Here is a 27,985-nt window from a genome sequence, read left to right as displayed (position 1 = left end):
CCAGCTGTCCTTGGGGCCGGGAGCTCCCGCAGGCACCTGCACCGACCCTTCTGCCCCCGGGGACGGCGCTTTGCTGAGCACGGCGCCGCTCTGGGAGGGCGCGAGGCACTGCCAGCAAGCCGAAATGCTGCGTTAATAAAGTTTCTGTCAGTAAATTCACTAATTAAGACTCACAGATGGAGCTGTAAGAAATGCTTGTGGTGAAACCCAGGAAGTGTGAAAATTGCCCGCTTTTGGAGGCATGCGGCAAGTCTGGAAAAGAGATGAGAAAAACCTTTAGGAGTTTCAAGAAGTGTCACCTGCGTCTGAGGAGCTGGGGTGAGAGCAGAAGCCAGGTGAGAGCGTTGCTGTTTCTCAATGAACCGCTGCTTGGCCAGGTGATGCGGCCGTGATTTTACAGCAAAGCCGTGGGGGAGCAAGGCTTGAAGCGAGGCCAGTTTCTGAAGTCCCAGCTTAGCACCCTAATCACCAGGTCTCCTTGTCCGTGACAGCAAAGCCGTATGCAAGGAGGAATTGCTACCGCTATTAAAAACACCAGAGCCATAAAGAGCTCCAGCCGTAAAAGACAAAGTGCTATAAACCATCCCAGCGGCAGCAGTTGGGGCTGTGAGAAGAGAGCAATCCCCTTGCTGTCCAACATTTGCCAAGCATTAGACTAATTTCCCTAGGGGCTGCAGACGAGACATTCAGTATTCTTGCTATACCTCTGTGTATTATTTTTAAGCCGTTAATCTCAGCCTCATATTCTGACTCAAGAACCTTCACAGGAGAAATGGATGGCGTGCCTCCCCCAAACAGTGTGACAATTCACGGCGGTGCTGGCTGCACCACGCTAATGGGTGTTGCTCTCAGCTGCTTTTTTCCCCCTTCCATTCCCGCAGGCACTGGTTAGAGGGGATGTGCGTGTCCCCACTGTGCGTGGCCGGGGTTTCCCACCATTCACCAGCAGTGGTGGCTGTAGCAGGGCTTTGCTGGGCACCTTTGGCTGGCACAGCAGGAGAGCCAGGAGGAGACGTGCTCCATGCCCCCCCCCCCCGCTGCTGCAGGCTCCAGCCACACATCCCAGCGCTGCAGAGATCCGTAATGGTTGTTTCTGGCCAGAGAGAACCAAAGGGAGCCACAGGTTGCAGGGAGCTGCGCTGCACTCAGCAGGAAGGAAATCTACTTTCTTCTCTGCTGTAGCATTTCTTTATTTCCTCCCTCTGTAGCTAAGGCAACATTTGTATTTGTCAGCCTATGGCTATCCTTTGCATATGGAATACATTTGCTTTGGGTGTTTGCCATTAACATTTTCATTTCTGTTTAGTGTCAGGAGTTTTCGATTACTGGCCGTGCAGAGCAGTGAGCTTTTGTTTTCATGCTCTCTTTGTTTTCATTTCCACATACCGTCCGAGTAAATTACAGGACGGGAGCCCTGCCCTAGGGAGCGAAGGGAGAAATCTAGTTACCAAACTATATTTGGATTTGGCTGTTCTCCGGCGGTCGCTGGCTTGCAGGGTCTGGGTTTATCCAAGATCATATTGTACTTCAATGAGCAAGCAGAAAAAGCAGAGACTGAACAAATCGCTTGTCCTGAGTGTCACCCCTCATCGTCCCTCTCTGTGTTCCCCTCCTCAGTGGCACATGCCCTGAGGGGGCACCATGCTTGGTGCAGGGGGCCAGGGGCACGAGGACAGGTCCGTGGCAGCCCCAGGACAAGGACCTTCTTCTCTTCCTTATTCCAGTCCTGCTTTACCTCTCCCTTGTTTTATGTCTCCACTTTATAACTTAACTCCATGAAGTCAAGTACAGATAAAATTGCTTTATCCAGTAAAGAAACGAGGACCGAGTAAATGCACATCCCGACTGAAACAGCAAGCTCCATATTTCTGAAGTGCTGCTTCCCTAAAATATAATTAAGCCATAATGTTTAGATGCGAGCAGTTGAAAGAGCAATAAATGGCTGCCAGGTCAGGTAAACACCAGAGCAAAAGCAAAGTGTTTAGCAAAGCTGAAAGCCCTTTATTGTGTGTATGCAACGTGCTCCTGAACATTATTGCATTACCCAGGCTGTCACCAGCAAGTGAGCAGCGAACCGGGGGGAGCAGGCATGAGAAGCAGCCGTGGGGTGCAGAGTCTGCTTGTCTTCAGTCCGAGTCCCCTCCTGAACAGACCCAACCCCTCCTCAGCTCTGTTTTTACCCCACTTAACAACCCCAAGGAACAGGAATCCTCATTAACAAATCACCTGCAGCACACATTGATAACCCATGGGCAAAACCTTCACAGTGCTTCCGTGACAGAGCTGTGTTAGTGGGGCTATAAAATTAATTTGTCTTAGCACAGCACCCAGGGACCCTTGAAGGGCCTCAGAGCCTGAGCATGTTTACCCACAGGGCTAGACTTTCCAAAGGATTAAGGATGGGGAAAGTTATGTCTGACAATGGCCTTTATGCTCTGAAGCACCATGCTTCTGAAAAACATCCTAGTAATAATCAGCAGCTGCAGGAACACGCTCTGTGGATGTGTTTCTATCTTGCATCCCCTCCAACCATGCTCCTCGGCTGCTGCTGAGGCCAGGCCAGCACGGCTCCAGACCTCACCAGAAAGCTGGAAAACTGCAGGAAGTTACAGTGCTTGAGGAACAGATGCTTAAGCTCGGAATTTTTAGAAAGGTTATCCTGGTCATTGTGCAAGCAAATTAATCCCCCTGTGATCAAGTAAGCTTTCCCCTTTCCCCATTCCCTTTCCATTTTCCCATTCCCTTTTCCTTTTTCTCTTAGCTGGTTAAAAAAAGGAAAAAAAATGAAAAAGAAAAAAGAAAACATTTAGTATCTCCCACTGGCCTGCAGATCTGCTTTGAACATCTAAAAATGCCCTCATTGTGCTGCTTCTCCTAAACAGCTATCATCTGAATTGCTCGCCGCTGCCCGCCAGCCCCGCTCCAGCTCCCATCAATGTCACACGCCCCATCTCTCCGCTCTCCAGCCTTCACGCGTGCAATGTATCCGCAATGGCAAGGTCTATAACACAGTCCACGATATTCAGGATGCTCGTGTCACAAATGAGCAGGCCGGAATCTGTGCTCAGACTTCCAGAAAAAAAGCTCGGAGGTAGAACAAAAGCTGTTTCAGCTTCCCTGATCCAGAGGCCGCTCCAGAGGAGCGTGTCTTGGGGGCAGCCTGGAGCCCCGTGGGGCTGCTCCCCCTGCAGCAGGTGCTGAGGAGCCCGGCTGGGCGGTGGGAGCTGGTGGTCCCCCTGCTCCGGAGCTGCTGCTCAACCGGAGACATCTCCGGGGCTGCTCGGTGCAAGGCCAGGTCAGACCTGCAGTTTGTCCCTGCCGTGTTTTATGTACGTTGGTGTGGCTGTAATCTGTGAAAGAATTTAATTGATTGGAAGCCAGTCTATATCCAGCAGAATATATTGCAGTACATCATTGATTTCAAATGCAGTAAAATTTGACTAGTTTCATATAGGGCTAAATATTTTTTAAGTAATGCAACATCTCTTTTTAAATCAGTGTGACAAACATTTTATGGCATATGTAATACAGGCATGAGAAAATATACTGTCCTTTCTTGTAGCTAAATTTCAGAAGGCACTGGGCAAACTCCAGCTCAGCAAGGAGAAATGAGGCAAATAAATCCAGCAGCTGTTTAATAACTGCACACACATCACCTCGAACAGGCACACAGCCTCATACCCTCACACAAGCAACCACCTTCCAGGCAGTCCCCACGGCAAACACACCTACCCACATGCCCAGCCCCAAGCATAACACCTCAACTCTGTAATTACAGGTATGATCTCTCGTTTGTATGCTGCCAGGAGCATTTGTGCACCCTGCCCCACCATACCACCCGCAGAGCATCCATCCCAAAAACAGGGTACGAGATGCAAGCCTTCGCCCACCCCTGGACAGACAGAGATGGTGCAAGGAAAGGACATCTCAGGAGCCATCCTGATTGCTGCAGCGAACAGAGATATGAAGGAGAAGGCATGAAGATTGTCCTCTGATGACTGTAAGAGCACACTGCGCAAGGAAAAAGTTGCAAGATTGCAAAACTGTAGAGTTTTGCAACTATACCAAATGCTGTTAACCTCTGATTTAGAGTCTGGGTTTCCTTTGACTTAAAATGATTTTAAAGGTTTCTGCACTCCAGCAATCTAATTACCCAAAAGATTTCTGTTAGGCTTTTTTTCTGCCCCTTTATTTCTAAAGAGGTCTTTCTAAGAATGCCACTAGGTTAGAGTCATTTGGGCATATAATGCAAACAGGGCCATTTATTGTATTTTTATGAGGGTAATACTGCACCATCTAATAAATTTTACAGGAAGGATTCAATACAGAAAATGCTGAGATTCAGCCACAGCAGGGTCAGCCAATGTTAGCTCTAATTTCAGATGAAAGTAGTTAAGGAAGGAAAATATGTATTTTTTTATTCTTACATTTTGGAAGTGGTAGGGAAGGATGGAAGCTAAGGAAAAACCAAGTGAACACAAAGACTATTGAAAGAGCAGATACAAATGAACTGGCTCAAACAGAACAAGAAAGTCCCAAGCTGCCCATGCAAATGCTACATCTTAACAGATTTTGAAAACATTCGCTTTCTCCTTCATCAGTTTGAATTTCTTTGTGAGGTCTGAAAACACTAGCTTGTGTTTGGCTGTGGGACAGGAATTTTATGCCAAGAAGAAACGCATGGTTTGTGATGGAGAGATGCAAGAATCCCCCCATGCTCTTAGAGTCATGGGAAGTCTTTCCCACCCAGCCTCAGCCTCCGAGCTCTGTGGCCATGGGACCCTCGGGGTGGTCGGGGAGCCCCAGCACTCGTGTGGCCTTGCAAAGACCGGCAAGTCTCGCCTTCCCGAAGAGCTCGGGCTGCCTTTCTGCCCATGGAAAGCAGCAGGCCAATTTGCACTTGGTTTTGCAGCTCTGTTTCTCTTAATCAGTTCATTACAGCAAGTAGGGGAATCAATGAAAACAGGTTATTGATCAGAAATTCATAAGTTAAAATTGTGTTGCTAGTACTAGTTCATTTCTCAATGGCAGAGACAAATCTATACCTCCCCTCCTCTGGAAAAACCTCAGCCAGCGCAATTTTTAATAGCTTTCTTCAAATGCTGCTAGCACACCCCGGCAATAAGAAAGCACTTGAGGCAGCTCTGCTGCTGCACACCGCAGATGGAAGGGCTCAGGCTCCTGGCTGGGACAATCTCCCTGCCCAGCTCCGGACATTTAGGACAGAATACGGCCCAGCAGCTCGGAGGCTGCGGGACGTGTGGTGCCCACGTGCACAAGGTGCTGCAGTAAAACACGTGCCAGAGTCTGCAGCTGTGACGAAGCCCAAGGACTCTGGGGCTGTTCCTGTGTTGTCAGTTTGGAAATCGGCCGCTCATCACAGCCCCAGTGCCTCAGCTCCCTCCCTCCCCTCCGCCGGCTCTGCGGGACAGCGGAGCTTCTGGGGGAGCCACGGCAAGGCAGGGGTGCACGTCCAGATGTGCAGAGCTGCTGGAACGGTTTGTGGTGCCGAGCTGCTGGGGTGGGTGTGTGTGGTGTTACGTGGGAAGCAGTGAGCACAGATCTCACCCGTCTGCGTCAGCTCCTGGGCGGGCGGGCTGCAGTACCACCGCTGCACGAGGCTTTGACAGCTAATCTGATCTTTCATGCTTCTCTTGTTCTCCCCGCTCACCACTGATAGACAAAAATTCCCAGCAAATGACTGGTTTCATGGGCTGTTTCCTCTGCTGTCAATACCGGAAATTGAGAACTGTCATCACTGTCCCTTCCCACGAAATAAATAGTTCAATTACTTATTGCTACTGCTTCGAGAACTAATTGCACTGCTAATTGTTTTTTTTCCTGGGAGCAGTGTTACTTTTTTTGCACACCAATGGCTTTAGGCTCTTTAAGGGTTTTATAAAGCATATTTCATCAAACATGATTCAGGAACGAACTCAGTGAGATGACATTTCCTTTCCAATTTTCTGTTTATATTATCGGAGAGGGGATTGCTGGAAGCCCAGGGCTGTTGCTGCTAACCTGATTCATTCCATACACACAGACAGGACTGAACGCAGACGAATTTTACTGTATTGGCTGGTGTCTATATGTAATGATAATAATAATACATTTTATCTACCTCCTGTGAAACTCAAGAGGAGTTTTCCCAGTAAGTTCAACAGAAAGATGATCAAGCTACTACTTAAATTCTAGCCGGAGAACCTCAGATCACTTTTCTTCCACCATTTCATATTCTTACAATGCTGGTGATGTGAGGGCAATATTCCTGCTCTTAGTTTTGATTAGTTTTTGTGTCTGTGACAGAGATGGGAGCAGCATCTAGGATCCTCGTGCATCCCTTACGTGAAGCCAACTTGGGAGAAAGTCTCACGCTTTCTCCTACAGCTTGAAGCAGGCTGCGCTGCTAAAATGCAAGCCCTCTTTCTCCAGAGTGCTGATTTGACAGCTGCTGCTGGATTTACAAAGGTTAAGGCTGATTTTCCATTCTGGCCAGATGGGTTAACGCTCTCCCTGACCGAGAGTGCAGCCAGCCCGCGGCACAGCCGGCGCTGGAAGGGCTGGGGGCGTGAGGCTGGGAGCCCAGCACCGCCAGCTGAGGTGCTGAGCGGCTCCGAGCCGGAAACGGGATGGGAGGCGAAGAGAGTTGCAGGGAGACCGCTCTCGGGGTGAGCTTGCAGAGAGATTACAGTGGAGGATGTTTTTACCAGAGGCCCCTCCAAGGCTTCCTGCAAGTTGAAAGGAAAGCTAAATTAGAGGGCTTTATTCTTCATGTCTTTTTAACTATTTTGCTCATGCTACCAGACAGAGAACAAAGGAACCAGTTGCTGGCAGCCTCACCAGCACAGAAAAACCGGCTGCAGAGTCCTTGTTGGCAACACGGTGTTTGCTAGATGTGCAGAGAGCAACATCTTTAACAGGGATATTATAATCAGCCATGGTGCGGCTGAGAGCTGGGATCTCGGGCCGTGAAGAGGCGTCCTGCAGTGAGGCTGCAGCGCTGGATGCGGGGAGGACTTGGGCTGGGGGCTGCACAGCTCCTGCAAATGGGCGAGAACCGGGGAACGGCTGGGCTGCGAGAGCAAAGCCCCGCTGCTTGCAAAGAGACAAAACACCCAGACCTTCCCCTGCACGCACAGGGCTTGGTGGAGCAGGAAGAGGCTTCTGCATCCAAGTCCTGTCGATGGCAGCCTTCCCCCCGGAGCTAGCTTGCTTCCCACGCAGGATGGAGGCGGGCAGCAATACGACCCCTGTGCTGTCCAGGTTGATGCTGTCCAGGCTGATGCAGCCCATCCCATAGCCCCCACACATCCCCTACCCGCTGCTGTGCAGCCCCTGCCGCTGCCCGGGCAGGCTATGGGAGCTCACACCCCTGCCTTGGCCAGGATCGCAGGGTGCAGGGCATGGTCTGAGTGCTTGGCACGGGAATATCAAACCCCGTTCGTGTGAAAACATCACCCCAGCCACCGGCCTGGTGCTGCTATTAAATGCTTCCATTTACAGAAGCTCTCCTTCTTCTGGCTAATTCAGAATGATGATAAATCTTCCCACTTAAAATGCACCCCAAAGAATGACAACATAAATCATTTATTAACTGGAATTAGTTTACAAGCTTTCTAACCCCTTCCATGCTAGGAGTGCCTTCTGACTGCTGGAAAAGAGACGTAGCCAAGGAGCCTCCGCTCTGCTTTTCCATGTGCTCCATCTCCCACTCATCCTGCACCCGCCTTTCCTCCCAGACTGGACCCCTCCTTGCCCGATGCTTTGCCTGCCTTGAGGTCTCAGCACAAAGCCACCCCTTTCCTTCACCTGGCAAGAAATGAGGTATGTGACTCTGCTCTAATTTCCCCAGTATTAGGAGAAAAGCGGGAGCTTCTGTCAGGCCAATTCTCTTTCCTGATTCTTTACAATGAAATGCAGCAACAAGGGAATCATAATACTTCATTATACTACAATACAGTGAGCAATTTACATGCTTCTCTCTCTCTCTCTCTCTTTTTTTTTTTTTTTAATGGTGCCAGTGCACCTGAAGGTGGAAAGGAGCTGTAAAAATAAACAAACACACATTTATCCCAAAGTCTTGCTCCAAAGCACCAGGTCCCCTGCGGTCGGTGCCCTTGCCCTGACTCCCGCACGGGACGGGAGAAGTCCCAGTGCTGCCGGGGCAGCCGAGCTGGAAGAGGTTGCTTTGTGTTAGCTCAGATGTGATCCCAGAGCACTTCAGCTCAGGTCTTTTTTCTGCCTCTCCTCTGCTCCTTCTTCTCAGTAGGATGCTCCAGCTTGGGTGCGTTGTCAGCTCCTGACTGGTCTCTGCCAACCCATATGAACCACTCCTTAGCCAGATTATGGCCAATGATTCAGCGGCTGTGGTGGGATCTTGTGTCTCACATTAAATCAATGGAACTTCTTTGCATTGACAGGCCCTTGCCACTTAAGTAGACAAGAAACAGGTACGAATGGATGCTGCAGGTTCCTCCCTACCGTGAGGCATAAATCTCAAGGGAACGGCAGCAGAAAGGTGAAAAACTGCTGGAAACACAGCAGAGGATTCATGATTTATTCGGAGTTTTTCTTCTATACGTGAATGACAAAATGATAGCAGCCTTCTTCCTGCCAAGGGTTAGCAATTAGTATGGCAAAAGGAAAAGGTAATTTGATGGTGAGTTTGGCAAAGAGCTCTTATACATGCCTTGATGTTGCACTGCTATTCTAAAGACAATAATGTATAAAATCACCTTTGACAACGCATTGCACCCTGGCAATCCTTCAGGGAGATTTTTGCTTAAATAAGAGCCAGGCAAGGGCTCCACCACGGAAAATGCTTACTGTTTGTCTGTGACAAGCGAGGTCCCGCTTAAGCACGCTGCACATTTAAAAAGTTTGTAAGCATTCTTGTGACAGTATAAAAATGGTTGGAGGGCATCAGATGCTAGGATAATGAGGTTGGTATAATTAGCCTTGATGGATAGGTAACGAGATAGAGAAGCATGGATGGGAATTAATAGATTAAACAGCCAGATTAACTACTACTGTTTAAACAGTGACTCGTGACCCAACCCTCCAGCTGCTAGTGATCTGTCTCAGCTAGCTCTGCTATAAAGCTGCAAGGCAGGGCAGCCTACCCCTTTTCCTTGTAGGTTGGTTGTGTCTTATTGGAAGGAGGAATGCTAAAGTCATTACATCCCCTTCCCTCCCGTTCCAAGGGGAGCCAGGCTATGCTGCTGTGAGTAGAAATGTCATTTCTGAAATGTAATTTGGCTGGAGAACGCTGCAGGACAGCAGCAGCTGTAGAGGCAAATCCAAATAATGCTCAGCACTGTAATTGTGTATGTTTAAAAAAAAAAAAAGAGAGAAAGAAAGAAAAAAAAGGGAGAGAGAGAGTGGCCTCCTCTCCTCTGCTGGGTATTACAGATGTAGCTGTCATCCTATTTCCTTCACTGAGTGGTTGTAGGTGTTCGGTGCTGATACTCCTGGGTGTTGTACAGAGATTGGAATATAATTTCTGATGCACAGAGGTCAAGCTGCACGGCTGTACAGGCAAGTCGTAGGTCTGACAAGGACTTAGCGAGCTCAGAGCCTGATCCAAGTCCCTCTGCGAGGAAGGCTGGGCTGGCTTGGATGTGCCAAGGGGGGCGAGGCGCCACAAGCAGTGTCTGGGAGCCTCCTTGGCACTTCCCTCTGTCCTCAGCTTTATCTCCACTTGGGTGTGCAGCTCCCAGGGCCCTATCTGTGTCCTCCTCTCTACCCTGTGTGTCCTGCCATTGTGTATTTGGGACTAAATGCCTAGGAGGTGATGGAACCTAGATCCCTCTGGTCCCTTGTTCTTCCCTGCTGGAAAACACAGTAAGGGGCTCGCGTGCAGGTTGGTCCTCGTGCGCTCCCCACCTGCTGCCCCCCCCCCCAAATAACCTCTCTGTGGTCTGCTGTACAGACTGCATCACCTGTGAATGACCAATTCTAGCTGCACGCTAAAGTTCTGTTAAATCACTTAAGATGCTCTGCAGCAGAAATATAATATTGTTTTACTGTGCCCTAAATTAGATGGTGTGCTTTATATAGACATTAATCAATACATGAAAGAGACACCATTAGGGAAGACAGAGTTCTTAGCTTTTAAATGAACTCTTTGCTGTGTTACATCCTAGATTGTGAAAATTGAAATCAATTTATCAATCTAATTTTCTTTTCACAATTTATGCTTTTATTTTTCAATTCGCTCTAATCAGGCAGCAGAGCTAAAGAGCAACAGCTTCTGTGTGCAGTCAATGTCTTCTTCCAGGTTTGCCATGAATTCACAGTAGGCTGCTCCTGTTCGTGGCAGGGGATACACTCTATTAGATGGGATACAAAAGTGATGTTCTCTTGTGCTATGTGATCATTAGAGTTTTTGTGTTCTCTTCATTGTAATGTTGAATTAACCCACTCCAGTAATGTCATCCAACTCTCCTAAATTATTCATCCTTTTCAACTGGCTATGGGAGTCTTCCACTTCCTATCCTACGCTCCTTTGCAGTAAATAAACAGTGGTTGCAGAGATGGCTGTATTTCAGCAGCAAAGGAAGATCTCGATAGATTTTCTCATCCTTCACGGGAGGTACTCTGAGGTTCGGTTAACTTGTGCTTGTGAAGCAGCCAGAGCCTCTGAAGGATGGGATTGCTGTGAAGAAGTGCAAAGCGTTCCTATTATAGACTGAATATTTCCTTCCAAACATATTAGCCAGGTAATCCCCAATGGTGTTTTGCCATTCTGCACTGTTCCAGCTTTTGGTTTCTTCAGGTAGTAAATGTTTCCTGTTTCTAACAAGCTGGGAATCTGATGAAAGCATAGAGAAAACAACCAAGCAGCAGAAGAAACAAACTGTGCAGAAAGCAGTATATTGCTCCTATAGGGTATCTTCAAGTTTGCCTCATAATGATCCGGCAGCTGTGAATCTATACAAACTAGCAATGTTCCAAAGGGCTGTAATTATTAATCTGCTAACGCAGACACAATATACTCAGCCTTCCTCTCATCCTCTCCTAGGAATGGAAAATAATGCTGTAGTGGCAATTACCTTAATGCAATTATCTGAAATGTGAAATTTCATAACAACGCTTCATGTCCTGGTTTTTAGAGAACGGTAAGGAAGCAGGGGCTCTCCCAGAACTGCTGTGCTGCTTTGCTTCAGCTTTTCATCCCGTCAACCCACACGTCCTCATCTCCTGCTGCTGCAGGGAGCCTGCTCGGACAGCGGCGGTGGGCGAGGAGGTGCAGAGCTGCTCCACGTCGGTCCGGCCAGCGCTCGTCCCTCCCAGCCAGCGTTTCAGCTCCTGAGCAGTGCTCAGTGCCATGGGTGTTAGCAGAGCTGTGTTCTGAATAAGGATTCCTGAGATCAAATGGCATCATATGAGCAGACAAGGCAGAGCTCACCCCAATAACCGAATAGACGTAGCTTAGGTGAATTTGTCTTGCTTAGACACAGCTCTTTGTAGCCCTTACCGAGGATAAGGAAAATATAGGAAGCCATCCTTATGGTAATCCCTGGGTTAATGGTAAGCATTAACGAAGCGATTCCTCCAGCCTGCAGAACCCATAGCAACCAGTCATTAAGGACACTCAGCGTGAGGATCCAAGCTAAAGAAAGTTCCTTGAAACACTTGCACACGCACATACCAATCAGACAAGAAAATGTTCTGCAATTTGTTCAAGACAGACTTGAAGACTATTTCAGTGGCCCCATCTCTGAGGAAGGAAGGAACTAATTGCAAAAGGATTTTTAAAAGAAAGATTGTAACTAGCCCCAAACAGTGAAATGGATTTTAGTTCCTCTGCTCTGATAAATATTTAATTATCAAATGTAATGTGAGGATTGGGTTTTGTTCTTGGTTGTTTTGGTAGGCTTTTGTTTGTTTTTATACATACATTTATTTATTTATATTCTGCATTTCCATTGTGACTGACATTCTTGTGTGGCATCTTCAGGCTGATATCTCTTATAATTAGATGGAATTGTCTTTTCATAACGCTAATCTAAACTGACTAATTACTCAATGAATATTTAGCTCCTTGCACAGGCAAACAGTAAGCAGGGAAGCAGCCCTCGCCACCTGCCTGGTTCCCAACTAACTCCGCCAAGGGCACAGGAGGGCCATGGGTGCTGGGGGTGAGGTGTGGGTGGTGCTGGGCGCCCCCCTGCTGGAGCGGCGCCCCGAGACTTCTGTGGAGCCCAGCACCCCCCCTCGTCGCTCTCGTGGCCTGTTTTCCTCTCCCCTCCTGGTAGAATCCTGCACGATTCTTAGCATTTCATTTTTTAAAATCTCATCCCGAGGATGTAATTGCTTGAAAACGTTTATTTACTTAAGGGACTCTTTACTGAAAACTCCAGGCTCTTGACTACTAATATCATACATTTACGTAATTGTGTAATTAGAAATCAAATGACGAATGTTTATTTAGGCTCCATTTTTCACTCATGCCTCCAGTTCTCCCTGTTCCAAGCGCGGCACACTGCTCCGGGCTGATTTCTGCTCTTCTGTGCTCTTGAGCACATGGCCTTTTGCAATATCACCCTCTCTCCAGCTCAGCAACCTTGCAAATGCCCACACTTAATTCCTCCCTGGCCTCTACTCAAGGCTGATGAATTATTACTCATGCAAAATCTCATTAAAATCATTGAGAATTTGCACAAATGAAGCACCCCAGGATCTGGCAGAATAGCCCTACTCTGCTGCCTTACAGAATCTGTATTAGAGCTGCATCCTTAGCCAATGTACATCACCATCGATGTATGCTGCTGGCTCTAACTAACCCCTACTCCATCCCACATAAACGGCAGTCTTCTTGTATCTCATTTCGTGCAGCAGAATTTTTCCCAGCAGGATTGATAACAATATAGCCTCGTAAATAATGTTCCCCAATGGGATGCTGTATTGGTGTCTGGCTATTAATGGTTGTGTATTTTTCTTCATAATGTTCAACTGCCTTATTTATGATTAATGGGGCTCACTGTCTTTCTAAGGAGTAGTAGAATGGTTATTACTGGCTGGTTTGTTGTTTTTTAATATATATTCTTTTTTCAAATTGAAGTGTTTGTTACTGTTAAAGCCCTCTGCTGTTAAAGGCGTCCTTAAAAGCAAAATGGGAATGTTTGTTTTTCAGTCTCTGGCCATGTGTGACACTTCACACGTACAGCTTGTTCCTGCAAAGGTGACTCCCTCCCCCTGTGTGCCTGCTGCATCCCTGGCGTTCCCTCCTCGAACACAAAATATTCTCAAAATGCATCAGCTTTGGGGGAGCCCGAGTGTCATAAAGCTTCAGCTTCAGTCAGCTGTGCCTCTCACTGCATGAAGGTCTCTATATCTGGCATTTGATGGCCCCAGCCTTATAAGTAGCCATAAAAATGTAAGGGCAACTGCACCTTAAGGTATTGTTTCCACATCATCTCTCCCTGATACATGCAGGCACGTTGCTGTGTGTTAGCAGCCGGTCCTGGCTGGGGATAAATGACTAGCATCGGTTGCAATAAGTGTTACTGAAGGGAGATTTAAAGGTCTTCCCATCTTCAGTCTTTACTAGAAGCTGTTTCGATGAGCACCCTCGATTACATCATTCAGAGCATCTGGGCTGAAGCTTCAGCAGCTACAGACTGCGGGTCTGGGTGCCAGGCGGGCACCCCGTGGTGCTGGCTGTGGGGAGGGAAGGGAGGTCCCCGGCTACACACAGCTCCCACTGGGGAGGATGCTGGAGCTGGTAGGTATGCTTGATGTTGGCTTTCATCGTTTCGTGATTCCCACTGAAACTACACCCATCGGTTAGGGACTCTGAAAGTGCAGGGGAATAAAACTCCTAATTTAAAACGGTCCCAAAAATGCCTTTTGGCAACTTTATTGCGTGGTTCTCACAAGAAAAGGAACAGATGCAGTTTAAGTTTCTGCTGCACACAGGAGCCACTTTGATAATTCTGTTGATAGCTTACAAAAGGCGTGGTGACAGGAGGTTTGTTTTCACTGAGAGCGAGAGCGAGGTGTGCTGTGGGGCCTTGCCGGGACCCTCCTGGATGTGCGCCCGAGCTCACCGGCACCACGCAGCTTTCCATGGAGCCCAGCGAATAGGAGGAGGTTTGTGCCTCCAGGGAAACTGGGCCTGTGCATTTCCGTGGTGGAAATCTCAAGAGATTGTGTTAACTCCAAGAGGGATGTTAACAACCCTGCTGGCACCAGATCCCTATCAGTGTGAGAACGGGGAGCTCAGTGTCCACCTCAGCCCCAGTCCCCACCAGCTTGGCTTTGGCTGAGGAAGGCCACAGGGAGCTACCAACTGTAAGTGCTGGCTGCGACTCTGCTGCTGAAATAATGAGATAACCCCAGCAAAACCAGTGGCAACCCTGCCAGCATCCCAGTGCCGTGTCCCCCTGCCCAGCAGATGGGTCCCTGCTGTCCAGATGTTGTCACCAGGAAGTCCTGTCAGGGGTTGCTGGCCAGGGTCTCGTTCTCGCCTGTCAGACTTGACATCTTCAGTGTATAATTAAATGCCAGGACGCGAGCAGCAGAGCAGGTGCATGCTAATGAGGAGATCAATTTTAATTATGATTTTAATTAAACACCCAATCCGGTAGGAAATATGACAAGCAGGCTAGAAATGCAAAATTTATAATGAGGAAAAAGAATGGCAAGAGAAAGGAGACAGAAACAAGGAGCGTGCACCAGCAGAGTGCTGGGGACAGCGCTGCGGTAAGGCGAAGCGGCTGCTGGGCGGGAGGGATGTCCTGCTGGGGCTGGGGCAGCCAGGTGGGCGCCCACGGGCAGGACAGACCCGGGCAGGCTGTGCCTTCCCAGGAGCCTCGCTGGAAGCAGGACATTGCCAGGCGTTCTCCAGGCAGTGCAAGGCATGGATGAAACCCCTCTGGTTCCCCTTTGTGAAGCATTTGCAGTTGCACTGACCCATCTAAACATTTGTTTACTATGAGTGCACAATACATGTGAGATGAAGGATGGGTTGGTGGTGGAAAGCCAGGGCTGAAATTGAGGGCATCTTGGTCCATTCCCTCCCTAACCAAGCCTGCGTCCTTCCCCAGCCTCGGCTCGCAGAAGAGGGATGACAGCACCTGGCTGCCCCTGGGCTGTGAGCCCCTCAGGGTGGGCTGTGGCTGTGAGCGAATCGCTCTGCTCAGCAGGATGCTCTCAGCACAATCAGAAGACAAAAAAGAAGCTGGAATTGTCTTGCTGTTGCTGTAACTCAATAAAGAAAGCCTGATGCTCAAAAAAAATGCGTAATGTTCTGCTGTTGTTTTTTCCATCCCTGTTCCCTGTAGGTCCTATACAATCCCAGCGGGTGGGCTGGGCAGCCCCCTGCCAGAACCCTTTTGGCGGGGGCAGGCGGTGCCTTTGCTGCCTGCTCAGCAGAGGCTGCAGTAGCTGGATGTATGGCACTGGAAGACGGGGACAATGCGACTGCACCTCTGTTTAAAAACAGATGTGTCGATTTAGGCTCCGTGGCAAAACACAGGAGGAGGGGGAAATCGGCTCGATGGTAGCCAGCTGAGAAAGGAACAAAACGGAGAGGAGAGCCAGGGACTTGTGTGCTCGGGTAAACAATGGGGCGTGCAACCACACAGCAAAAATAAGCTATAAAGGGAATTACCACTAAATGGAGATCTTTGGCGAGATGCTTCACAGAGGCCCGTGTCACGGGGGGCTGCGGTTTTGGATCACGGATCAGAGGGAACCTTTAGGATCCCTCAGTGCACAACCCAGTATGTGTGACTGCTCTGGATTAAGTCCTATGTGACCCAGGCATGCTGCAAGAGAGCAAATTCATCCCTGATTTCAAGTTTCCCCAGAGCAGGGAATCCCCCACTGTTCCCGCAGTTGATAATTTTCACTGCATTGCTCATCCAAATCCGTTTGGCTCCAGCTCTCAACATGCTGTCTTTGCAATAGCATGCCTTTAACCCATAGATGTGTGAGACACTTCAGGCAGGTTTTTCTCTCCCCAGCATGGGCACAGGTAGACTGGAGTCAGCTCGTTCTGTCGCTCCTGTCTTGACGTGTGTGCCCATCGAGCTCCTGAGGTGCGGAGGAGGGTGGTGGCACCCCAGCTTGGTGCCCTCCCCATGGGACAGCAGCACGGTCCCACGGAAGGACGGGAGGCAAGGCACGCTCCGCTGGCACAAGGCCCAGGGAGAGGAAAGGCCGCGGTAAGTGCCGACTGTCTCGTCAGCTAATCAGAATTGAATGCTCCCGATTATGTATTTAACGTGAGCACAGATGCTGGGAGCGGGGTTTTTAAGCTCATCAGTTATCTGAACTCACCCCTGGGCCCCGTCCCTCCCTCTAGTCTCCCCCTGACTCTGCAGAGATATTGATTTTGCTGTTTTTCACTATTACATATTATAAATTGACTTCAGCAACCCTTTTCCCTAACTAATGAGGCCATTAGCGATAGGGCGTAGGCGGACAGGCGGCTAACCCGAGATCAATCAGACGGGGTATCAGTCTGCGCCGCGAGACAGCCACAGGCGTGGGCCCCGCAAAACACAGTGCAACTGGTACCCGGTACCCGTACCCAGTGCCCGTACCCGCTGCCTCCCCTGGCCACGTCCCTAAGGGATGCTGCACGGGGGTGTGCGAGGACCGTGAATCCACAGGGCTCGATGTGTAGATGCAGAGGCCGTAAGGAATTTGAGGTGGCTGTCTGGGAGCGTGCCATTTCCCAGAGCTGTTCTGCAATTCTCTGCACCTTTCTGTGCAGTTTGGCTCCTGGCCTTGGTGTCTGAATTAGGGTGAATTATGAGGACCTGTGAATGGAGCCATTTGGTTGCAACAAGCCCCGTTCCCGACCTTCCCCGAAACAAGGAGGCTCAGAGGCAGCCCCGTCAGGGAGAAGCCAGCATCCTTCCGCAGCCCTGACCAGCCACTCCCCCGCCGGGCCCGGCTTTTGTTTGCTGGCTTGAAGCTTGCTTTGTGGATTTCTCCCTCCCGTTTAATTAGCTGCTTTGAGAGCTCAGGCAGAAACCGAAAAGCACTGGCCTGTGTTTTTTACATAGCATGAGAGCCTCCCTGCATTTTTACCTTTCACCCTCTGGAAATGTCAGAGCAGCAGGGAATCCATGCTGCTTTGTTGCCTCTACTGTTTTAATAACTTTATGGCTCGCAGTCCTCTGGTGGCCTGTTCTGCCCACCTCCCTCTCGGAAGAGGAGAGCGCGCAGGGAGATAACAGCCCATCTGATGTAGAGGAGGCAGGGAACAGGAGCACCACATATATCTTTAACCCTGTGCGTCGGTTGGGTCATTTCATTTAGGCAGCAAGGTATTTTCTGCCGCCTGAGCAGCAGAGTCCCATGCACTCTTCACACATTGTCCCAGTAAATCATTCTGGCCGGATAAAAACGAAAGGGACTGTTAGTTACTTATCTGGGTCTCAATTTAAAAGCCTGCAGTTAAGGGGGGAGCGGGTGTGCAAGGAGGGAGGGGGCTGGCGGGGAGCAGGGCACCTCGCTCACCTCTGGCAGTGGGTGATTGTTAGAGCTGAGCCACCTCTGGCTGCAGGAAGCAATTTGTCTCCGAGAGGCTGACAGGGGCTCCTTTTTTCTCCACTTACTCCTTGCTCAGAAATAAAAGGGGCATCCGCTCACATGAAAAGCAGGGAAGGCTCCAGGTTTCCCTTGTAAGGTCTCTCCCAAGCTGGCACAGACTGGCAATTTGTACAAATGACACTTCCCTGGGAGGAAAAAAAAAAAAAAAAAGAAGAAGAAAGACCCACCCCAGCTTCCAATTTGTGCCTCATCAGTCTGCTCCAGCTCCTCTTCTCCTGACTTTCAACCTAATTTGTGATACTCTGGCTCTGTTCTCCATCTCCCCAGTGGCTGGCCACTGTCAAAACAGGCCAGCCCTTCCCTGGCAAGCAGCGATGATCGCAGGGACAAGTGGAACTGCCCCGGCTGCTGGGTTATTCTGCATCCTGCCGAGGCCGTGCTCCTGCTGGTCCTGAGCGCGGCACGGCCCGCGATGGGGACCCAGCCCTGGCATCAGCACTTGGCCGTGCATGGGCGCCCAGGCCAATGAATCCACATTAGCTCTCAAAGCGGATTAGTTAAACCCTAGCAAACTCCTTTGTGGGTGTTTTTATTCAGTATTAGAGTGGTTCTAATTCGATTTATCTTAATTCACTTACAATTTGCGTATAATTAAACTACAGTGAACCAGGGGATCTGATTTACCCAGCACCAGTGAAATCTGATGAGGACTGTGAATCAGCCATCTCAGTTCACTGCACAGTGTATTAATATAAATTGAAATCAATGGTGTTTTACATTAATGCTTTCTTGAATGTCCATATACGTGCATGTCTGGAAGAGAGCATTGAAGGCATTTGTCTTCAGGGAAAAACACCGACTCCTCTCCTTTGTGCTCATGCACAGCACCCAGGATCAGCTCTTGGGCTTCTTATCCATTCTCCCTATTTCCCCACATCTTCCCAGAAAATGCACTGTCTGAAATGATCTGAAGTTGCCTATTTAGCTGCTGTCGTGCTGCAGGCGAAGGGCTAGGATGGGAAGACTCGAGCCCAGCTGGAGAGGCGCTCTGGACTACGAGGGCAGACTTCTGGGCACCCTGGGCGCAGGAGCCTCCCCTTCCCGCCCCTCAGCTCCATTCAGAGCCAGATGCTGGGAAACAACCCTTAAATCCAGAATTCTCGTGTTACAAAGCGGTGGAGCGGTTGCAGTTAGATACTCTCGCACACTCGAAACGACAAAGCCAAGCACCCTGTTGTTGTAAGTGCCATAGTTATAATGCACGCCTGTAATAACCAGGTGCAGGGAGAGCGAGAGAAAGCGTGTTCCTGGATCTGAATAGCATCCTGTCCCCGCAAATGACCACGGATATCTTCGTCTGGCACGCAGCTGGCCGGGAGGCGAGCAGGAGCCGTGCAACTTTGGTTTAACGCCTCCCTCTCATCACCGTGTTTGTCTGGCTAAACACTGCTGCAAGGAAAGCTGATTGCCGGGCAGCGAGCTCCAAACCCTCCTGGAAGGAGCAACAGAAGCCTGTGATGGGGAAAAAAGAAGGCAGGGCCCCGCTCCCTGCAGCTCCGGCTCCAACAGCTCCAAGCGCCGGTCCCGGGTGCTGCGCACCCACCGCCGGCCGCCCCTCCCCAGCCCGGGGCCTGCCCAGGAGGCGAACGTTTGCTTTGGTTTGTAAAATGATCCGTGTAATTAGGCAAAAGAGTTAAACGGAAGGATTTATTCCTACAAAAGTGTCTCCTAATGGCACTAACACCTGACAAAAGGGGGTCATTATCACAAGATAATGGACCTTGTCAACATTAAGCTCTCTTAGGACGCAATTCAACACACTCAATTATCTTCTAATCAGGGCCATTTTGTCAGAGGTTATTGCCCTAAGGAATCAATTAGATTATATATACGTCATTAATATTTTATGGAGAAATCGTTCGCACGAAAGTGTTAAATACCTCCGCAAGGCTCCTGCCCGCCCCCGGGGCAGGCGCTCGGGGTGCGGGGCGGTGCGGGGCGGTGCGGGGCGGGTGCCCCGAGCCGGGCTGGCAGCACCCAGCCCTGGTGCTCAGCCCTGGTGCTCAGCCCTGGTGCTCAGCCCGGGGCCCCAGCGCCTTCGGGCTCCATCCGCATCCAGCTGAGCTTCGGCGCTGCCTGCGGGTCCCTGTCGTCGGCCCCGGGGAGGACGTGGCCGGTAGGGCTGCTCTCACGTGCTCCCAGCCCGCTGGCTCTGAAGTTATTTTAATGCTCCGAGTTATATTTAACTCAAGCCATAATAGTTTGGCACTTAGAAACCTCTCTGTTTTATTAAGTAAGGCATTTGGATACTTGCAAGTGATGCTAGTTGGAAAATGGAGCTGCAGAAAATTGCGGAGAAAGTGATTTATTTTCATTAACTTTTTTTTTTTTTTTTCCAGAAAAACAGTTCTCTGCCACCTGCCCATTACTCGATTCATCCAGTACATGTCATCTCCTGGACTGGAAGCTCCTGGAGGCAAAGCCTGCTATTCGCCGTGTGTGGGCACATCACCTGCTGTAATGGGGCTATGACTAGGTAAAGGCTTCTAAAAATGCCACCTCAGTGAAACCGTTACAATAATTATGATGATTGTACAGGGTGCCAAATGTCCTTAACATCCAAAGATTTCAGTTCTCGAGCAACATCCATTAAAATTAATCCCTTTGGGAGGCTTTTTCCAAATATTTCTGTGGTGGGTTCATGCTGTTTTCATTCTCTCAGGTGGATTTTTGTGCTGGTAAAAATACAATGTAGAGAGTGAACTTAATATAAGGAAAATAAGTATAATAACCTAGTGGCGTTACAAAATGTTGCAATATTCCTGCATCATCCAAGCTTTCTGTGTGTAAATAAAGAATTCAGCTTCTCATTGCCCTGTTCCCTGGTGACATCGCCCTCCCACACTCCTACGCCTGTTGCAGCGTGGCACCTATTGAGTACCTGAATTTTGATGCTTACCAAAACCTTGTCCGGCTCTTTGTTCCCTCTGATGGACTTGTCAGAAGCCCTCTCAAAAGAAATAAAGCTCCTTAAGAAGTGGCAGTACAGTCTAAGGCAATGAGTTCTTTGACATGTGTTTGCAGGGTCTCCGGGCATCACGGTGCAGAGCGTGTTAGAGGTGCAGAGAAACCCCCCCGCCCCACTCCATGTCTCCTCTTCTTGCATCTGATCTCCTAGATGCAAAAGGCAAGTGTTTCACATTAATGGGGATTGACATATGGTAGGACTTTCTTTTTTTTAAAGTAGTTCTTCTCATTCCCTAGGCAGTTTTGATGTGAATATTAATATTAGCATAATTTCATGATGATTAGAGAACACAATTAGGGGCTATTAATAATGACACAAATAATGACATTTAAGGCCTCATTTTCATGTGAGTAATACTCTGTCTGGTGGTATTTAAACAGCTCTGTCTAGCACAATTACTGCGGTGCCAAGGTGCAAACGCATAATCGCAGTATCAATCATGCAGCTCCTTGCCAGCTCCTGCCCCCTGCAAAAAGAACTGGCAGTTCAGTGTCTCTCGTCACCTGCAACGAGGCTGGAAGGGACGGGGATGTCAGCGAGCGGAGATGTTGTTGCAGAAGAGTCTGGAGAAACTCTGACAGCGCCACAAAGTCAGCAAGCTGCTCCAGTGAGAGGCTGCCTGATGGGAGAGGGTGTTGCCATCTAAGAACGTCCATAAGCGTTCACATCAACTTCTGCTCCCCTGAGCACAGTCACAACACCAGTGACCCGGCAGCTCGTGTTGTGGCAGGTCACAACTAGAACAGCACGGAGAAACGATAGGCCAGCACCGTTTGGAGGCTCGGGGGGACTGGATGGCAGTTTTCCAGTTCCACACCATCTGGGAAAGCTCCGGGACCTGGCTTCTGTTCTTGGTCTGCAGGGCATCCTCAGGCAAAACCCTCATCTCCCTGAACCTTAGTTTCCTTGGCCTTGGGGATAAAGAAGGAAAACTTTGCCGTAATATTAGTATAGCACTGTGCCTGTAACTTGCTGTTATCCTGCTGCCATTCTGACTGTAGCCGCGTATCTGCCTTGCTCTCAAAAGCTCCCATTTCACTGAGAATTCCCCCAGCAAACTGTGTGAAATGCCACGAGAATCCCACCTGATCTTCCCTGTGATCTCCAGGAGGCTGTCTCCCACACCCCACTGCAAAATCACCCCCTAATGGACTTGTTCCAGCTTAACTCCACTGAATTCGGGCATTGAAAACGCCCCATTTCTTTTACAATACGCTCACTGCCGAGATCAGCCCTTGGAAGTGGCCGTGCTGTGCTAATGTGAGTTAATGGAAACCTCTGAATCAATTTTTTGCTCCCTGAAGAAAATCCCCCTGCTTTATGCAGCAAAAGCTGTAATACTGAAAATGGCTTCAGATTTTTGATAGAGAAGAAGGGGACGGGGAGGAAGGTGTGCTGTAGCTCCACAACGAGGGGTCAAGTGTGGCTTCTCGGGCTGCTGGCTGGTCTCATGCGGTGCCTCCCTGGTGGCACCATTCTGTCCACGTCCGGGGGGCTCAGAGGAAGTGTGCCTCCTCTCACCTGGCAGAGAATAGCGGTTCTGGGGTAGCAACCACCTTCTCAATTACAAAATCCCATGTATCTGGAACCCCAGAAGCACAGAGGCAGATGGCAACGCAGGGCTGTTGGGTCCCATATGGGACCATGTGCAATGCCAAGCTTGCAGACCATTGCCCCCAGCCATCCCAGAGGATCTCCCATCTGCACATAGAACCTGGCCGGGCTGGGGCATCCCTCTTAGACACTGTAATTCATTTTCGATAGAGAAGGTGAGTGACTAAACAATCTAGGCCCTCCTTCTTCAAGTCCTACCTACCAAAGTCCTCTGATGGTCTCACAGGAACAGCTAAAAGAAAGTCCTGAAAGATCCTGGTCTTATGCAGTGGCCAAAGATCCACATGTTGCTTAGATGCTAAGGCTGCGTTTTACTTGGATCCTGACGTGACTGTCAGTGGTACAAGTGTGTGTGCAGGAATCCCCCAGGCAGCGGATGCAGAAGTGCGCTCCATTTGTTAGGCATTATGTACACCTATAATTCACACATACAACACGCTGCAATAAACAAAGTATTTTCATTAAATTCTTAAGACAAACAGCTTCAGGCTATCCTGCATCTCAATGCACATACAAACATCTCAGTAAAATTCTGCTCATTCAGACTTAACGTTTAATTTCACAGAGAGCATTTTCATACAATCAGGCACTCAATTTTGCATGCACAGTCTGGTGCCTGCAGTTACTTTGCAAGTGCAAAGGCTCATGTATGGACCTGGAAAGGAGGTACTCAAATTCTGGCAGCCTGATTTACAGGCAGAAATGGGTAGGTTTTGAATGGCCACCAGGAATGGAAACAACTTTGCAGGCAGGGCTCTCAGACCTCTTGCAATTTGCAGGCTAAGATTTCCCGAAATTATCATGGGTTCATCCACTCTTAAGGTTCTCAACTGAGACAGATTTTTGGGAGATGTGTTGCTGAGAATTTTGTCAAAACGCGGTCTGCGTGAGGGCCTCTCCATTTGGACCCCACAAAGACAAGGAGTCCTTTTCCCTTTCCTGCATGTTTTTGATGTTTTCAAAAATACCTTAAGTCCTTGCTGAGGCTGTAGGAGATGTTTCAGAGGTCATGCACCTGTCTCTGGACAAGCTCTGCAGCCGTACTCAGTGCTGAAGAAGAGCACAAGCAGTGTCAGAGGGAACAAAGACCAGAAATCAGGCTGGTGTTTGGGCAAGGCAAGGAGCATCGCACTTCCCAAGAGAGCGCTCCCCAGAGCTGGTGCTTGCGAAGCAGGCAGAAGATCACCCTGGAGAAAAGCAACCCCTGCGGGGTTCCTGAGGCTTCCTCTTCAAACCCTGCGACCTCCTGACACCTCCTGACAGCGCAAAGCCAGCCAAGGCCTTGTGTTTCCCCCAGCGAAGGCAGGACTGCTGGTGGGAGGGGGCAAGGCTCTACAATAGACAGCAAACGCCACCAAGCAAGCTATTAAACTTTAATCAAACAATGCAGAAGGCTACAGAGATAATACTAAAATTTAATGAGCCAGTCTTGTTGGCTTCCCGGAAGAACTGCATTACGGTAAATGTGTTGCTCCTGAAAGGGGTCTGACTTTCAGATACCATCCACAAACCCTCCCTAGTCTTTGTTCACCAGAAGAAACGACGTGTGAAGTAGTTCATTATGGCTGGTTAAATGAGTTTTTTTTCTCTCCCTCCTCCAGATACCGATTGTTTCTTTTGCTTTCTCATCTCCCTGCAAGTTATTTATTCCAGAATTTTGTCTCCTGCTTTAGAGCACAGAAACTGAAAGGCCTCGCAGTCCAGCGTAAATGCAGACCCTCTTTGAATAAGTGGGATGTTAAATTGGTTTAGTCAGCCTGCCTCAACCTGCAGTGATCTTTTCTCTGGGTGCCCCTTGATCCTGCTAAGGGGTTCAGTCCCAGTTTCCTCCCAGCCTCAGCTACCCTACTCCCTGGTGCCCAGGAACACTTAATGCAGTCCTCGAGCAAGTTCATGCTGGCATGACGGTAGGGTTGTGGCTCAGTTTTACTGCTCTGGGTTCTCAAAGCACAAAACCAGCTGCTAAATCTAAACCTTCTTTTGCTCTCTACCTTGCAGCTTGTGGGATGCAAAGGTAGCAGGCTGCATTAGCCCAACACTGGGGGAGAGAGGGGAAAACATCTTTAATGCAGATTGTGACAAACATTGCAGCCAAACTCCTGGGTGGGCCTGGAGATGGTGGGGCGAGCGTTTCTCTCACTGGGGCATTTGGGGTTCCTGCAGCCATGCTGCCGAGTCCAGCATCCTACTGCTGTGGTTAACCAAGAATCAGCACACAGGTTTTGGATGGACAGGAAGGAAAAGCACAAAACAATTTTTTTTTTTTTTTTTCAGCTAAGAACATGCTCTACCTCCCAGTTTAGGATGCAAGCAGCATAGCATCCAGAACTGCACAGCTGCATGGAGCAATTCAAAAATTGTCTTGTTGGACTACAATGTGCCAATTTTTCAAATTTACAGCCATTTTCAGTATTACAGCTTGTGGCACTAAAGCCAGGAGGATTTTCTTCAGGGAGCAAGAATTGATTCAGAGGTTACCATTACTGCATGCTACCGCAGCATGGCCTCTCCTGGAGCAGCTGTAGGGCGGGAGGCTTTTAAACACTGGAAGGGGGAGGCTTCGGTGACCAGATTGCACGGACCTCAGGGCAGAGAGATGATGCTTGGATACTGCAGGAAACGGGAGGGCAAAACAGCCAGTCGGAGCACCCCGTCTAGACTGAGCAGGGTTGGCAGCGTTTCCCGCACCATTTTAATATGCCTAGTTGAACTCAAGGCTTAGGAAAGTAAATTAGTCCTTGGGCTGGAGCCAGGTCCGTGGTACTCTTGTGCTCTGCTTGCAGCTCACAGAAATGCAGTTAATTTGGGGACTGATTGCGGTGATGCTTCAGGGTAATATGTAAGGGGGTGACAGTCAGGTGGGGCCCCACGAGAACACATGCAGTGACTGGGCTTCAGAGTGGGTTTGGCCATGGCTGTTTTGGCTGCACTTCCACCTGCATCTCCAGCCTCGGCTTATTTATATGATAGGAAAATGTCACTCACTGCTCTGCTAAGGCAGGCTTTCCCAAAAATCCCCTTCAAAAGCATTTCTGGGCAGTACCTGGCCCAGCTCGGAGCTGCTGTCATGATGAGCAGCACCCACTGCAGCCAGCAGCTCCGTCTGGCAGGACGAAGCACAGTGGCAATGCCTTTCACTGCCGGGCCATGAAACCTGCTTCAGCTGCTGTGGGCTTTTCTCTGTTCCCCTCCCCAGCTTCCCATCACCTTGCCTTTATTATTATTATTTAACAAATATTTGTTATTATTTGCATTTCATTATTACTCCTGGTGAGATGAGCTCTGCTCTTGCTGTGCAGTGGCTCTCTGGGGGGCTGCAGGGCAGTGCTGGGGGCAGGTGGGGCAGGGCAGACTGATGATGGTCACCCCAAGGGCTTGCAGCTGTTTGGCACTGGGGAGGCCATATAGTGGGGTGGGGGCTGCTGCCCTGGGGGTGTTGTGGTGGAGCCATGGTGAGTGGGGGGGCTCTGTGGGCATGCAATGGCCCCCACCTGCCTGGGGAGCCGCTGGGCTGGGAGGGGGAGCTTGTACTGCTAAGTGCTGACAGGACGTCGCTGTCAACACAATGTTCCGCCTTGATGAACCTTCATATATAAAGATATTTAATGAATTAGTTAATTAATGACTGGAGTTTGATTGATGGATCATACGGAGTTCTCAGCAGGGTGAGCCTGACCCTGGGATATTGCTGCTGTTGCTTAAATGCATCCCCTCGCTGGTCCGAAGCACTCCGTGTTCTGGTAATTTGCATGCATTAAGTGTAGCTCCTTAATAGGATGTAATGTTAGTGAAAAGCCAAAAGCATAGCAGCTGTAACTTAAAAGACAGCCCCATTACTGCAAGCCTTATAATTAGGGTAAGAGGGAGACTTGTGCTGCCATATGTTAAACTCTTTTGAGGTTAATAGCTCTGTAAGATTTTGCAATTTAAAAAAATTAGTCTTGAGGAATGATGACAAGGCTCATCAATGAGACTGTTCAAATGGGGGGCCAGGGATGCTCTGCCCTGCTGCAGCCTCATCGCTCAACTTGCCAGGCTCTGGAGACGGAGATGCTTGCAGGCATCCTGTGCCCTCGGTCACTGCTGTCCTGCCCTCCTCTCCCCAAGCCCTTCTGTAAAAATCTTTATTTCTGTCCTCTGTTCCCTTTGCCTGCTATCTGTGCCTCCCCAGCTGCGCCCAGGGGGTGGTCGTGGCTTTGTTTTACCAGCTGTGGACAGCGTGTGTTAGCAGCCCTTCTCTAGCTGCACTGCTTTTTTTGCAGCCAACTTCTTTAAATTAGAAGTAACAGCTGATGCCTCTAGGTCCCTGGTCTAGTGTTTGGCTGATATGCTGGGGTGGGTAAAAATAACCCTTCTGCAGTACTTGCTCATTAAAGTCCTTGTCCTGTGTAATCTCTGGAAAGTGCCCTCTGCTTCAGGTAGCAGCGCCCTCAGCGAACGAGGGCTCTGCGAGGCTGGGCTGGGTCAGGGCTCTGTGTCAGGGGGAGCCCGCTCCTGGTGCTCTGTGTTTTCCCCAGCCAAGGTGGGAGTCTCATCTTGGTGGGGGCTGAGAATCACACCTCTTGTGTTTTCCTCCATAGCTGCTTTTCTTGCTATCCTGTGTCATGTGGGCAGATTATTCTACCTTACTAGCCACAATTTCCTCATCCATAAAACTGAGACTAAAAATGTGCTTGTTAAGGGCATCACAGGGCCGCCTGCATCTACAAGGGCTTTGAAGTCCTCTTGTTAAAAGTACCGTGGAAGTGCAAGGCATTTATTATTATTATTACGTGAGATGGGTGGCTATCAGGCAGCAGCCAGGCTCTGAGGTCTGTTATGTCCGCGGTGGGCTGGGTGCCAGGACCCTCGGAGCACCCCTGATGCTCGTGCAGTTGGTGCTGGCATCTGGTGCTGGTTGCCCAGGTGAGGAGTTCTTTGGGCATTGGCTTGTTTACTCCTGTTGCTAAATGACTGGTAAATAGTATTTGTAAATAGTGAAGAGGAAAAAGATGGGACTACTTGTTTTGGGAAGGTTACACGTGAAGCTTTGTTGCAGAGGCCGCAGCAGGGCTGTTCCGCTTTGGCTGTGTATGGGTGCAAATGGGCCCACACGGTAGGAAGCGAGGATGGATGGTGGTGCTGAGATCAAGTCAGACAGGCTTGCTAAATATTAATGTTCTCAGCTACAATTGTGGAAGACTTTAAGGTCATCCTGAAATCATTTTAATAGTTTCCTTCCTCCCTCCCTATTAAAGTGTTTAATTGCTTTTTTATTTAAATGCATCAAGATTTCCTGATACGGTAGTCCTTTTGGCACACTTGTCCTCCTCAGAGGAGCTGGAGAAACTGAAAAAAAAATTCTCGAAACTTCAGGTTATGGCTGTATTTGGGATAAGATATGAGGTTGTTAAATCCTTTCCATCAGAGTTGGAGTATCGTGGTTTTGGGGCTATTTTGAGTATTGAACTGGGTTTCAGCTTTGTAAGTTCATGTTCCTTTCTTTCACTACTTGAAGAAAGAAGCCTCAGCTTTTCAAGTACTTCAAGCTGCTCAACTACCATTGTTTCTGGGATACTGCTTGTGTGCTTTCTGAGGAGTTTGGGTGCAAGGCAGTTATGGATTTCTGCTGGGGAGATGCACTTCTGGGGACCCTTAGGTGGTCTGACATCTTGAGCAGGGTTGTTTCAGTGTTGTATGGTACCTGGCATGACAGAGTCCAGGTCTGTTGTGTTTAGTGGCACCTATGTAGCTGATAAACATACTGCTTGGCAGCCTACCCCTCAGGAACAGACAGCAAGCTGCCTTTTTCCCTTCCCCATCGTATGCTTCAATGTCAAAGGCAAAATC

At 49.3% G+C, this 27,985-nt stretch overlaps 1 protein-coding gene and 2 long non-coding RNA genes across 3 annotated transcripts in view; 2 read left to right on the top strand and 1 right to left on the bottom strand.

The window, feature by feature from the left end:
- Nucleotides 1–10,178: 10,178 nt before the first annotated feature.
- On the bottom strand, nucleotides 10,179–19,166 carry LOC310885251. The gene is made up of 2 exons (XR_014574634.1): nucleotides 17,482–19,166; nucleotides 10,179–17,353 (listed from the first exon to the last, which is right to left on the bottom strand). It is a non-coding gene; the product is annotated as an uncharacterized lncRNA (long non-coding RNA).
- A 389-nt stretch (nucleotides 19,167–19,555) lies between these two features.
- The window catches only part of CADM1 (cell adhesion molecule 1), a 243,093-nt gene continuing 234,663 nt past the window's right edge, over nucleotides 19,556–27,985 (top strand). Inside the window, exons 1-3 of the mRNA XM_083808365.1 lie at nucleotides 19,556–19,690; nucleotides 19,914–20,050; nucleotides 20,599–20,701. Coding sequence (XP_083664491.1) covers nucleotides 20,662–20,701 — 40 coding nt within the window. The 5' untranslated portion in view covers nucleotides 19,556–19,690; nucleotides 19,914–20,050; nucleotides 20,599–20,661. The remainder of the gene's footprint in view (nucleotides 19,691–19,913; nucleotides 20,051–20,598; nucleotides 20,702–27,985) is intronic.
- The window catches only part of LOC310885248, a 55,638-nt gene continuing 48,362 nt past the window's right edge, over nucleotides 20,710–27,985 (top strand). The window contains exon 1 of the long non-coding RNA XR_014574632.1: nucleotides 20,710–25,896. This is a non-coding gene — a long non-coding RNA (uncharacterized lncRNA). The remainder of the gene's footprint in view (nucleotides 25,897–27,985) is intronic.

This window comes from Anser anser (assembly GCF_964211835.1).
Source record: "Anser anser genome assembly, chromosome: 22".
NCBI classification, from domain to species: domain Eukaryota; kingdom Metazoa; phylum Chordata; class Aves; order Anseriformes; family Anatidae; genus Anser; species Anser anser.
Note: the sequence above shows the minus strand (reverse complement) of the source record. Positions and strands in the feature narration are given on the sequence as shown.